Source organism: Phyllobates terribilis, unplaced genomic scaffold, assembly GCF_046119375.1.
Source record: "Phyllobates terribilis strain yellow unplaced genomic scaffold, ASM4611937v1 Scaffold_13__5_contigs__length_258822181, whole genome shotgun sequence".
NCBI lineage: Eukaryota > Metazoa > Chordata > Amphibia > Anura > Dendrobatidae > Phyllobates > Phyllobates terribilis.
The window spans coordinates 77,611,180-77,626,245 of NW_027362773.1; the positions used below are offsets into that span (position 1 = coordinate 77,611,180).

Sequence of the window (15,066 nt, forward strand, 5' to 3'; positions counted from 1 at the left end):
ATCTATTATCTATCTATCTACCTATCTACCTATCTACCTATCTATTATCTATCTATCTATTATCTATCTATTATCTATCTATCATCTATCTATCATCTATCTGTCTATTTATCATCTATCTATCTATCATCTATCTATCATCTATCTATCTATCATCTATCTATCTATCAATCTACCTATCTATCTATCTATTATCTATCTATCTATTATCTATCAATTTATCCATTATCTATCTATCTATCTATTATCTATCAATCTATCCATTATCTATCTATTATCTATCTATTATCTATCTATCTATCATCTATCTATTATCTATCTATCTATCTATTATCTATCTATCTATTATCTATCTATCATCTATCTATCATCTATCTGTCTATTATCTATCTCTTTATCATCTATCTATCTATCATCTATCTATCTATCTATTATCTATCTATCTATTATCTATCTATCTACCTATCTACCTATCTACCTATCTATTATCTATCTATCTATTATCTATCTATCTATCTATTATCTATCTATCATCTATCTATCATCTATCTGTCTATTTATCATCTATCTATCTATCATCTATCTATCATCTATCTATCTATCATCTATCTATCTATCAATCTACCTATCTACCTATCTATCTATCTATTATCTATCTATTATCTATCAATTTATCCATTATCTATCTATCTATCTATTATCTATCAATCTATCCATTATCTATCTATCTATTATCTATCTATTATCTATCTATCATCTATCTATTATCTATCTATCTATCTATTATCTATCTATCTATTATCTATCTATCATCTATCTGTCTATTATCTATCTATTTATCATCTATCTATCTATCATCTATCTATCTATCTATTATCTATCTATCTACCTATCTATCTATTATCTATCAATCTATCTATTATCTATCTATCTATTATCTATCTATTATCTATCTATCATCTATCTATCTATCTATCATCTATCTATCTATCATCTATCTATCTATCATCTATCTATCTATCTATTAATTATCTATCTATCTACCTATCTATCTATTATCTATCTATCTATTATCTATCAATCTATCTATTATATATCTATCTATTATCTATCTATTATCTATCTATCTATTATCTATCTATCTATCATCTATCTATCTATCATCTATCTATTATCTATCTATCTATTATCTATCTATCATCTATCTGTCTATTATCTATCATCTATCTATCTATCATCTATCTATCTATCTATTATCTATCTATCTATCTATTATCTATCTATCTACCTATCTACCTATCTATCTCTCTATTATCTATTATCTATCTATCATCTATCTATCTATCATCTATCTATCTATCTATCATCTATCTATCTATCATCTATCTATCTATTATCTATCTATCTATTATCTATCTATCTATCTACCTATCTACCTATCTATCTATCTATTATCTATCTATCTATTATCTATCAATCTATCTATTATCTATCTATTATCTATCTATCTATTATCTATCTATCTATCATCTATCTATTATCTATCTATCATCTATCTATCATCTATCTGTCTATTATCTATCTATTTATCATCTATCTATCATCTATCTATCTATCTATTATCTATCTATCTACCTATCTACCTATCTATCTATCTATTATCTATCAATCTATCTATTATCTATCTATCTATTATCTATTATCTATCTATTATCTATCATCTATCTATCTATTATCTATCTATCATCTATCTATTATCTATCTATCTATTATCTCTCTAGTATCTATCATCCATCTATTATCTATCTATCTATTATCTATCTATTATCTATCTATCTATCTATTATCTATCTATCTATCTATCTATCTATCTATTATCTATCTATCTATCTATTATCTATCAATCTATCTATCTATTATCTATCTATTATCTATCTATTATCTATCTATCTATCATCTATCTATCATCTATCTATTATCTATCTATTATCTATTTATCATCTATCTATCTATTATCTATCTATCATCTATCTACCTATCTATCTATCTATCTATTATCTATCAATCTATCTATTATCTATCTATCTATTATCTATTATCTATCTATTATCTATCATCTATCTATCTATTATCTATTATCTATCTATTATCTATCTATCTATCATCTATCTATTATCTATCTATCTATTATCTATCTATCTATTATCTATCTATCTATTATCATCTATCTATCTATTATCTATCTATCTATCTATCTATTATCTATCTATCTATCTATTATCTATCAATCTATCTATCTATTATCTATCTATTATCTATCTATTATCTATCTATCTATCATCTATCTATCATCTATCTATTATCTATCTATTTATCATCTATCTATCTATTATCTATCTATCATCTATCTATCTATCATCTATCTATCTATTATCTATCTATCTATTATCTATCTATCTATCTATTATCTATCTATCTATTATCTATCAATCTATCTATTATCTATCTATCTATTATCTATCTATTATCTATCTATTATCTATCATCTATCTATCTATTATCTATTATCTATCTATTATCTATCTATCTATCATCTATCTATTATCTATCATCTATCTATTATCTATCTATCTATCCATCATCTATCTATTGTTATGTTCTGCTACCAGAGCTAAGGAAAGAGAGGAGATCTGTCCCTACGATAGAACTCAGCTGAATCCCTACGATGTAACAGGGAACCTGATCCTGCGATCAGACCTGCTAAAGTCCTAAGCTAGTCTGTACAGAGACCTATAGATGTGGGGAAGGAATCCCTACAAGTACTAAGGACTGGGAGGAATATGGGACACCTCCTAACAGAAATAGTAGCAGACAGACGAACAAACAAAATATAAAGAACATAGAGGTCAGTAAACCAAGCAAACTAACAGAGCAAGACACAGAGCACAGGCTAGCTAGAAAGTAGATATACAATGGAGTCCAGCAAAGCCAGAAGGGCGGAGCAGGATTAAATAGGCCAACAAGGTCATGTGACCAGCAAAGGAAAAAAGACCTAAGAGCAAGGTTCTAACATCTATTATCTATCTATCTATCTATCTATCTATCTATTATCTATCTATCATCTATCTATCTATTATCTATCTATCTATCTATTACCTATCTATCTATTATCTATCAATCTATCTATTATCTATCTATCTATTATCTATCTATCTATTATCTCTCTATTATCTATTATCTATCTATCTATTATCTCTCTATTATCTATGTATCTATTATCTATCTATCTATTATCTATCATCTATCTATTATCTATCATCTATCTATTATCTATCTATCTATTATCCATCTATCTATCTATCTATCTATTATCTGTCTCTTATATATATATTATCTATCTATAATCTATTTATCTATTATCTTTCTATTATCTATCTATTATCTATTTATATATTATCTATTATCTGTCTCTTATATACAGTACAGACCAAAAGATTGGACACACCTTCTCATTTAAAGATTTTTCTGTATTTTCATGACTATGAAAATTGTACATTCACACTGAAGGCATCAAAAACTATGAATTACCACATGTGGAATTATATACTTAACAAAAAAGTGTGAAACAACTGAAAATATGTCTTCTATTCTAGGTTCTTCAAAGTAGCCACCTTTTGCTTTGATGACTGCTTTGCATACTCTTGGCATTCTCTTGATGAGCTTCAAGAGGTAGTCACCGGAAATGGTTTTCACTTCACAGGTGTGCCCTGTCAGGTTTAATAAGTGGGATTTCTTGCCTTATAAATGGGGTTGGGGCCATCAGTTGTGTTGTGCAGAAGTCTGGTGGATACACAGCTGATAGTCCTACTGAATAGACTGTTAGAATTTGTATTATGGCAAGAAAAAAACAGCTAAGTAAAGAATAACAAGTGGCCATCATTACTTTAAGAAATGAAGGTCAGTCAGTCTGAAAAATTGGGAAAACTTTGAAAGTGTCCCCAAGTGCAGTTGCAAAAACCATCAAGCGCTACAAAGAAACTGGCTCACATGAGGACCGCCCCAGGAAAGGAAGACCAAGAGTCACCTCTGCTTCTGAGGATAAGTTTATCCGAGTCACCAGCCTCAGAAATCGCAGGTTAACAGCAGCTCAGATTAGAGACCAGGTCAATGCCACACAGAGTTCTAGCAGCAGACACATCTCTACAACAACTGTTAAGAGGAGACTTTGTGCAGCAGGCCTTCATGATAAAATAGCTGCTAGGAAACCACTGCTAAGGACAGGCAACAAGCAGAAGAGACTTGTTTGGGCTAAAGAACACAAGGAATGGACATTAGACCAGTGGAAATCTGTGCTTTGGTCTGATGAGTCCAAATTTGGGATCTTTGGTTCCAACCACCGTGTCTTTGTGCGACGCAGAAAAGGTGAACGGATGGACTCTACATGCCTGGTTCCCACTGTGAAGCATGGAGGAGGAGGTGTGATGGTGTGGGGGTGCTTTGCTGGTGACACTGTTGGGGATTTATTCAAAATTGAAGGCATACTGAACCAGCATGGCTACCACAGCATCTTGCAGCGGCATGCTATTCCATCCGGTTTGCGTTTAGTTGGACCATCATTTATTTTTCAACAGTACAATGACCCCAAATACACCTCCAGGGCTGTGTAAGGGCTATTTGACCAAGAGGGAGAGTGATGGGGTGCTACGCCAGATGACCTGGCCTCCACAGTCACCAGACCTGAACCCAATCGAGATGGTTTGGGGTGAGCTGGACCGCAGAGTGAAGGCAAAAGGGCCAACAAGTGCTAAGCATCTCTGGGAGCTCCTTCAAGATTGTTGGAAGACCATTTCCGTTGACTACCTCTTGAAGCTCATCAAGAGAATGCCAAGAGTGTGCAAAGCAGTCATCAAAGCAAAAGGTGGCTACTTTGAAGAACCTAGAATATAAGACATATTTTCAGTTGTTTCACACTTTTTTGTTAAGTATATAATTCCACATGTGGTAATTCATAGTTTTGCTGCCTTCAGTGTGAATGTACAATTTTCAAAGACATGAAAATACAGAAAAATCTTTAAATGAGAAGGTGTGTCCAAACTTTTGGTCTGTACTGTAAATATTATCTATCTGTAATCTATTTATTATCTACCTATCTAATATTACACAGCGAATATGATAGGACATATAAAGCACTTGACATAATTACCAGTGTTATTATTTTTCCATAAAGAAAGCTTATCTCACATGACAACTACAATTTTACCTTGAATTAATGCTGTTTTCTGATGTTGTGCAGCCCCAGTCTGTTGTAATATTCTGGTTATTATAGTAAAATTCCTTTAATCCAACAACCAATAATAAATACAATTTGATAATCTGACACCTGTTTGCAGGGCAGCACAACTAGAACTTCACACAGCCAAAGACTGATCAAAAAATCGGTATTCATTCTATATTATATATCGCACAAGAATAATATTAAATGCATTTTGAATTGAGCCTTAGATTACGGTCGCACAACCGTATTCTCCACACCAGAGAAAATCGGTCCAATTATGCTACTCACACAGTGATCAGAGTGTGATTAGAGTTTGACCAGAGTGGGAACTGATTTTCTCGGATGTGAAGAAGAAAAAGAAAAAAATTCGCCACCTTTTCTGTAATGTCATCCAAGTGTGATTTTTCCACGGACCCATAGAGTGTCATCCGATTCTCGCACGCAAATGATACATGCTGCGACCTTTATCTTGGGCCAACTCTGTCCGAGGAAAAATTTGGACATGTGCACTTTCCTTTTTAGTTGGCTTAATGGAGCAGAAGGAAAAACGGGACAAAATGTATTTATTTTCACCCTGCAGCCACTGACTCCCAGTTGTCAGGGCAGTGCGGGGAGCAATTACAGTTACTGCTCGCTACACAGTGAGTGCAGCTGTAATCCCTCCGTGGCACATTGACAGCCTGCTCTGCAGCATGTGTGCAGCGTGTGTATGTGCAGCCTGCCCTGCAGCATGTATGCAGTGTGTGTGTGCAGCCTGCTCTGCAGCATGTGTGCAGTGTGTGTGTGCAGCCTGCTCTGCAGCATGTATGCAGTGTGTGTGTGCAGCCTGCTCTGCAGCATGTGTGCAGTGTGTGTGTGCAGCCTGCCCTGCAGCATGTATGCAGTGTGTGTGTGCAGCCTGCCCTGCAGCATGTATGCAGTGTGTGTGTGCAGCCTGCTCTGCAGCATGTATGCAGTGTGTGTGTGCAGCCTGCTCTGCAGCATGTGTGCAGTGTGTGTGTGCAGCCTGCTCTGCAGCATGTGTGCAGTGTGTGTGTGCAGCCTGCTCTGCAGCATGTGTGCAGTGTGTGTGTGCAGCCTGCTCTGCAGCATGTGACGCGCCCCCTGGGCCATGTTGTTAGGGATACCCGGAGCCGGATCAGATGGGGGTTGTAGTCTCCGAGTGGCTGTGACCCGGTCCGTGCCCAGGGTGTCAAACTCAGTGTGCGGCAGTCCTTGCAGATGTTCTTAGTGTCGACTACGCCACCCGTTGATTTGCGGTCAAAAGGCCGCCGCTGCAGGATGGTCCGCTGAGGCTGGTGGTGTGTGTGCAGCTGTGGTAGTATAACCCCCAACGGGAGGGGTATAGCCTCAGGGGGTCAGACGTGGAGGATGGTGGTTGTGAAGGTGCAGCAAGTAGACTCAGAGGCATGAAATGCAGTTCAGGGTTTTTACTCACTGGTGTTGCTCGGGTCACTCTGTACAGCAGTGACCACCCAAGCCGTGCTGCGTCCACCAGGTGCGGGACTCGGTCAACTCCCGGGCAATTCCTGAGTATGGTCCTGAGCTCCCTTCTTCTCTCTCTCTGGCCGTTCCCACCAGGGATCCACCTGTGTCCGGCTCCCTCGGGTCTCTTGGTGGTTGAACCTTCTCTGGCTTTCCTGACCCTATGCTCGGTGTGCCATTCTGGTGGATTTGGTGAGGGTCGTGGCAAATCTTGCCCACGACCTCCGGTTCCTGGCTAAGGTTTGCTTTGGCCTCCGCCAGCTTGGGATCCGGTACCCTTTTGCCGACCCTTCACCCTTATCAGTTCTCATACGGGCTCTTGGGGTCCCCTCTCGTCCTGCGCCTCTGGGTCCCTCTTCCTTCTCCTCTCCTGGAGTTACTGCTGACTCACTGACTGACTGACTGACTGACCCTGTCCTAAGATGGTGCCCACCTTATATACTCCCTCTATGTGTGAGCTCAGGTGACCAGCACCCAATGAGCTCCTACATTTACCCAGACTACTCCCCCTATCTGCCCCTACACTACTGGGATGTTCCACCCCCCTCCCACTCCAGCCAGGGACAGACGCTGTCGTACCTGCACATATACTGGTGGGAGTACCGTTGTTCTGTCCCCCGGAAATGGGATGTATGTAGTGCATGCAGCCTACTGAGCTCAGTTCCACACTCCATCCTTACCCGGGAGTGGAATACCACACCTCTGGCTTGAGGTGTAATACCCCTGTAGCAGCCGAATGCTCAGGGTGCTACACATGTATGGAGTGTGTATGTGCAGCCTGCTCTGCAGCATGTGTGCAGCGTGTGTGTGCAGCCTGCTCTGCAGCATGTATGCAGTGTGTGTGTGCAGCCTGCTCTGCAGCATGTGTGCAGCGTGTGTGTGCAGCCTGCTCTGCAGCATGTGTGCAGCGTGTGTGTGCAGCCTGCTCTGCAGCATGTGTGCAGCGTGTGTGTGTGCAGCCTGCTCTGCAGCATGTGTGCAGCGTGTGTGTGCAGCCTGCTCTGCAGCATGTGTGCAGCGTGTGTGCAGCCTGCTCTGCAGCATGTGTGCAGCGTGTGTGTGCAGCCTGCTCTGCAGCATGTGTGCAGCGTGTGTGTGTGCAGCCTGCTCTGCAGCATGTGTGCAGCGTGTGTGTGTGCAGCCTGCTCTGCAGCATGTGTGCAGCGTGTGTGTGTGCAGCCTGCTCTGCAGCATGTGTGCAGCGTGTGTGTGCAGCCTGCTCTGCAGCATGTGTGCAGCGTGTGTGTGCAGCCTACTCTGCAGCATGTGTGCATCGTGTGTGCGCAGCCTGCTCTGCAGCATGTGTGCAGCCTGCTCTGCAGCATGTGTGCAGTGCGTGTGTGCAGCCTGCTGTGCAGCATGTGTGTGCAGCATTCTATGCAGCATGTGTGCAGTGTGTGTGCAGCCTGCTCTGCAGCATGTGTGCAGTGTGTGTGTGCAGCCTGCTCTGCAGCATGTGTGTGCAGCCTGCTCTGCAGCATGTGTGCAGTGTGTGTGTGCAGCCTGCTCTGCAGCATGTGTGCAGTGTGTATGTGCAGCCTGCTCTGCAGCATGTGTGTGCAGCATTCTATGCAGCGTGTGTGTGCAGCCTGCTCTGCAGCATGTGTGCAGCGTGTGTGTGCAGCCTGCTCTGCAGCATGTGTGCAGCGTGTGTGTGCAGCCTGCTCTGCAGCATGTGTGCAGCGTGTGTGTGCAGCCTGCTCTGCAGCATGTGTGTGCAGCGAGAGTGTTCAGAGCAGGCTGTCAATCAATATGCTGGGGACTGAATACCTCTGCACTCACTGTATAGTGAATAATGGCTGTAACGACTCTGAGCGGCTGCAGGGAGAATATAACATGATTTTCTCTCTGTAGCCTCTGTTACAGTAAGCTAAATAGGATTTAAATGTTATTTATCTGCAAATAATCCACTTTTTTTAGCAGGTAATTAGTGTTTCTCGATGCACCTTGGAAAACGCTATTTGACTGCAAATATAGGGTTAATCTGCAGCTAAATAGCATTAGGCCACGGCCCCACTGTCAGTATTTGGTCAGTATTTTTTCTCAGGAGTGGGAGCCAAAACCAGGTGAGAAATAAGTCACCAATTCTGCATTTATCACCCACTCCTGGTTTTGGCTCCCACTCCTGAGAAAAAATACTGACCGAATACTGACCAAATACTGATAGTGGGGCCGTGGCCTTAGACTGGTGCTAGCTGTGTATTAAATTCGGCTACTTGGAGAAAATGAACTCATTTCCTGCCAGGAGCCTTGGGCTGTCAGTTATGGGGGCATGTACAGAGCGGCTAGGTCATTGCTGACAGCATCGCTCACTGTACCGTACACTATACTGTAAGCACGACTCAGCTGTCAATCAAATTGCCGGAGCATGCTTACCGCAATCACTCACAGTATAGTCTATCAAAGAGCCAGGGCGTATGCTGTATTCAATGGGGGCGGATGACTGTAGCCGCTCCGTGCACACCCCCATGACTTACAGGGAACCTGTAAAATAATGCTATTAACCCCATAACTACAGGTAAATAGCGTTTTCCAAGGTGACAGGTTCCCTACATAGCTATTGTTGGTGTCAGTCAAGAAGTGGCTACACTTGTATCTACTATAGACAATGCTCTGTGAGCCAAACGGCCTCCAGACTGATACATTGTAGCAAACTGTATGGGAGATTTGTGCAGTGACTGTTGATACGTTATCTATACTGGAAAAAGATTAGCCATGTACAGGGTTAAAGGTATACAAGACTATTTGTATTCACTGACAGCAAACACATTGTTCCAAAATAGTGATGAATTGAAAAAGAAAGGGCACGATTCGTTATTGTGTTTGCGCCTGTTTTTATTGGTTTAATTTTTGGCCATTTTTCGCCTTTTTTTTATTTGCTCCAAATTCTTGCGCGATTTTTGAAATCTATTTTGTTATTGGTTTCCCTATTTTTTTTTTGTTTTATATTTGTCATTTTAGGCATGGTTCTTCTTTTCCAGATATTTGTGGCCGATTCATCAATTGCTAGTTTTTGAAAAGTTGCTATTTTTTGGACTCCAGTTTCCCTTGGAAGGACTTTTTTTTTTTTTTGTACACCATAAATTTTTACGCAAATGCTAGAGTTCCCTTCATTACTTCAACAAAACATGTGTCTTTTAGCTTAAAATTTTTTTATGATTTTGATCAAATTCTTCATTTTGAAGAATTTGGATCAAAAAATGTCAGCAAATACCACAAGATAAAGAAAGAAAACCCAACTTAAGAAAAAAAGTAAATGATGAATTGGGCCCAAAGTCTCTTAGAAAGTTTTAGAACTTTTCATTATACAGTCAACAATATTTATATAAAATTAGAAAAGCTCTTTAATGTCAATGCAGATATGACATTAATGTCTAAAGTGGGAATAATCCTTTAAGATATGTCTATAATAAATAATAATAATAAGAAGAAGAAGAAGCTCAGACCATTATCAATATGTTTTGGAAAGGGTTGTTCAGCCAACTATTTTTTTTAAAGCTTAAGATGATATAAAATACTAACAGAAGTAATAATTTACCCATCCAGTATGGTTCCCATACCCACACTTTCTTGGTCCCCTACCAATCTCTGTTTTTCTGTGTCCTGCATTAATGTCTTGTGACCTCTGCAGCCAAACAGAAATTGGCGAGGGACCAGGGAAGCATCAACAATGGAAATGTTGGGGGATGAGTAAGACCAAAAATTACTTATTTTACTATTTTATAGCTTTCTAAGATGTTTTAAAAAATCTTTGAGGTTTCTGGAGAAATTCTTTAGGAAAGAAGTAACTGAAGAGTTTTGGAGCTTTTTTAGGTTCAAAAGTAAACACTTACCTCAAGGTCTCAGCGTCCAAAGTTAGTGTAAAAATACGATGTATGTTATTTATTGTTTGTGGAAAAAAACTTTAACATATATCCTTTTTATGTCTTTCAGCACTCATGACCATGGAGTTGCCATTGCCTCCAGTAAACCCAGTGACAAATGAAATCCAGCCTCAATATACCAAATTTTCAGAATGGAAGTTCAAGCTGTTTAGGGTGAAGTCCCTGGAGAGGACGTCCTCACAAGAACAGAATGACGATAGTGGGGTATCTTCTACCAGTTCTCAGGAAAAATCTCCATATTTCGATGTGAGTTCTGATGACCTTAGCCAAGAGCTCCTGATGACGTCACCTTCAAGCTACAAAGATCCAGAGGAAATCATCTCGGAGAACAACGATGCCGAAGTTAAGCGATTGGAAGAAGATGGCCACGCTGCCACTTTACAACACTTATGCCGCATTTGTGGCGTCTCTTTTAAAATGGATCAACAGAATAGAAGTTATCCTGTTCATGGACCAGTAGACAACGAGACTCAAGAAGTCCTAAGACGAAAAGAGAAGAAAGCTACCTCTTGGCCTGAACTCATCTCCAAGGTCTTTAAGATAGATGTGAGGGGTGACATTGACTCTATTCACCCAACACACTTCTGCCATAACTGCCGGAGCATCATGCATCAAAGATTCAGCAATTCCTTCAGCGAGGTTTATTTCCCTCGTAACAATGCCGTAGAGTGGAAGCCTCACTGTTCCATATGTGACGTCTGCAATTCCTCCAATAACCGGGGGAAGAGAAAGGGAGCAATGCACCAAAATTCTCTAATCAAAAAAAGAAAAATTAGCGTTGAACATGGAAAGAAGAACAAAAATGGAAACATCTCGCCACTTTGGAAGAAGAATAGAACTCTGAATCAACTCAAGAACAACTGCAAACACATCCACCTCGACTCCAATTTGCTGGTGGTTGACTATCCTTCCGATTTCACTAAGTCGGTCACCTGCCAGGTGTGTGAACACATACTGTCCGACCCAGTGCAAACATCATGCAAACATTTGTTCTGCAGAATTTGCATCCTCAAATACTTCAAAGTCATGGGTTGCTACTGCCCATCTTGCAGACATACTTGCTTCCCAACGGACCTTACCACACCCGTGAAGTCCTTTCTTAATATCTTAAACTCTTTGGTTTTAAAGTGCACAGTGACCGGATGTGATGAGGAAATCCAACTTGTAAAATACTCTCAACATATCTCCAAACATAAAGAAATTAAAGGTAAAGAAGCCTATGCCCACATCAACAAAGGGGGAAGACCCAGGCAACATCTGCTGTCACTGACGAGGAGAGCTCAAAAACATCGTCTTAGGGAGCTCAAGATGCAAGTGAAGGCTTTCTCTGATAAAGAGGAAGAAGGTGATGTTAAATCAGTTTGCTTGACTTTGTTTCTTCTGGCCTTGAGAGCAAGGAATGAGCACCGCCAGGCTGATGAGTTAGAGGCCATCATGGAAGGTAGAGGAGCAGGACTGCACCCAGCCGTCTGTCTTGCAATACGAGTGAACACTTTTTTGAGCTGTAGCCAGTATCATAAAATGTACAGAACAGTCAAAGCCATAACTGGGCGCCAGATCTTCCAGCCTTTGCATGCTCTAAGAAATGCAGAGAAAGTCCTACTGCCCGGATATCATCCTTTCGAATGGAAACCGCCATTAAAGAATGTTTCCACCAGTACGGATGTTGGCATCATTGATGGCCTTTCAGGACTGAATCGCTCTGTGGATGAATATCCTGTCGATGCTATCTCTAAAAGGTTTAGATATGATGCCGCTCTGGTTTCAGCTTTGAAAGACATGGAAGAAGATATTCTTGAAGGTTTGAAATCCAAAGAGCTAGAGGAATATCTGTCTGGTCCATTTACTGTGGTGATTAAGGAATCATGTGATGGAATGGGCGATGTAAGTGAGAAGCATGGCTGTGGACCTGCAGTACCGGAGAAGGCTGTCCGCTTCTCATTCACCATTATGAACATAAGTGTTTCTAACAGCCATAATGGATGCATTAGAATTTTTGAGGAGACCAAACCCAATTCTGAACTTTGCTGCAAACCTGTGTGTTTAATGCTTGCTGATGAATCCGACCATGAAACTTTGACTGCCATCCTGGGACCTCTGATTGCTGAAAGAGAGTCCATGAAATCCAGTGACCTTCAGTTGGAAATTGGAGGAATCCGTAGAAGCTTCAAGTTTGTCTTCCGGGGAACAGGATATGATGAAAAGTTGGTGCGTGAAGTAGAAGGACTTGAAGCTTCTGGTTCGGTCTATATTTGTACTCTTTGTGATGCAACCCGTCTGGAAGCTGCTCAGAACTTGGTCTTCCATTCCATTACCAGAAGCCACAGTGAGAACTTGCAACGCTACGAAATGTGGAGAGCCAACCCTTACCATGAATCAGTCGATGAGCTCCGTGATAGAGTTAAGGGGGTCTCTGCAAAGCCATTTATTGAAACGCTCCCATCTATTGATGCTTTGCACTGTGACATTGGAAACGCTGCTGAGTTTTATCGAATATTCCAGCTCGAAATAGGAGAAGTCTACAAACATGCCAAAGCCACCAACGAAGAACGAAAGAAATGGCAGACGATGCTTGACAAACATCTTAGGAAAAAGATGAATCTAAAGCCTATTATGAGAATGAATGGAAATTTTGCTCGAAAACTCATGAGCAAGGAAACCGTTGAGGCCGTTTGCGAGCTGATACATTCCGAGGAACGGCAAGTGGCCCTCAAAGAACTTATGGACTTGTATCTCAAAATGAAACCAGTGTGGCGTTCTTCATGCCCAGCTAAAGAGTGCCCAGAGTTACTCTGCCAGTACAGTTACCATTCTCAGAGATTTGCAGAACTCTTGTCCACCAAGTTCAAGTATCGATATGAAGGCAAGATCACCAATTACTTCCACAAGACCCTAGCCCATGTCCCAGAAATCATTGAACGTGACGGTTCTATCGGAGCATGGGCCAGTGAAGGCAATGAGTCCGGTAATAAACTGTTCAGGCGCTTCCGAAAGATGAATGCCAGACAGTCCAAAATCTATGAAATGGAAGATGTTTTAAAGCATCATTGGCTTTACACATCTAAGTATCTTCAGAAATTTATGAATGCACATTTGACCCTGAAGAACCAAGGTTTTACTGTAGATGTAGAATCGCAAGAGCAAGAAGAAGGGATAGAATGTCCGGTAGATTCTTTAGAGTTAATGGAATTCTGAGGGCACATCTAGAATGTTACATGGGTTCTAGAATGTTCTACTATGGCTTGTTTCATTGTAGACCAACTTGTTGTCCACAAGCAATGGTAAGGAGACACCCAAGCTCCTAGTTGCCAGGACCAAGGTATAATGAGCTTGTTCTCCATGGTTCCTTTCCATAGAGTTGTCGACTTGAGAAACATTATTAATATTTTGGTAGAAGACGGTGCAGATAATCGAAGGCTGTGACAAGAATGAGCAACATAGTACCGTATTATTTCTGCAAATTCTTAAAGAAATGGCTACATCGGTACGATAAGTGTTTGTTAGGTAAAGACTGTGACTTTTTAGAAGTTGAAGAATTGATAGTTGCGGTTTATGTTTTTTAATTTCTTTTAGCCGCTCATGAAAGGATAAGGTAATTAGGAAGTTCTTGTATGAATTAACTAATGTTTCATTGACTATTCGTAGCTATATTTTCTACCATAGCCAAGGTTCTGTAGTCACCCCCTCCCTCCCAAGCTCAGGTTTGCTTATAGTTTTTATATTATTATACCACTGTGTATTTATCTATGGATAGATATCTTACATATCACTCAACTAATATATCAAGCGGTTGGAAACTCAAGTGTCAGTCGACTATTATTCAGACACCTTACAGTGAATATCTACTTATGTATGTACATATCATGCACTGAATAATTTAATACTATATCTTCATACAGGTTGAAAATCTGTTTTTCTATTTCAGAGCTCCATGCTTAGCCATAGATGTGAATGATAAAATTCTGGCTTCCTGCTGCTGCCACTAGAGGGAGCTTAGGAGCTTACTGCATTCTGTTTATACTATTTATATATTGAATGTATACATAGTATGGAGTAAGCTCCCCCTAGTGGTGGCTGCTGGCAGACAGACTTGTATCATTTATCTGTGTGTATCTATTCAGGGAATTTGGAACTCTTGTGTCAGAAAAATACTACAATAAAGATATATTGCAAAATAAGTAGTAAATATTGGGACTAAAATGACAAAGTCAAAAATGAACATTCACTTTAAAGGGATTGCAATTTGGTTTCATTGAAAGCTTGACACTGTTTGCCTTTGATAGCCTTTGCATTGCACGGTCTGCATAGTGAGGTAACGGAGGATCAGTCAGTGAGCTCTTTCTAGCGGTCTGATAGGAGAGTTTTGTCTTTTTTTGAGCTGATTTATGACCACAGCAAAGCAAAGCGCTTATAGAAGACAAA

General features: G+C 40.0%; 1 protein-coding gene across 1 annotated transcript; it reads left to right on the plus strand.

The window, feature by feature from the left end:
• Positions 1-10,702: 10,702 nt before the first annotated feature.
• Positions 10,703-14,192, plus strand: RAG1 (recombination activating 1). The gene has a single exon (XM_073659444.1). It carries the CDS (start codon positions 10,705-10,707, stop codon positions 13,837-13,839), a length of 3,135 nt encoding a protein of 1,044 aa, XP_073515545.1. The 5' UTR covers positions 10,703-10,704; the 3' UTR covers positions 13,840-14,192.
• Positions 14,193-15,066: the final 874 nt, after the last annotated feature.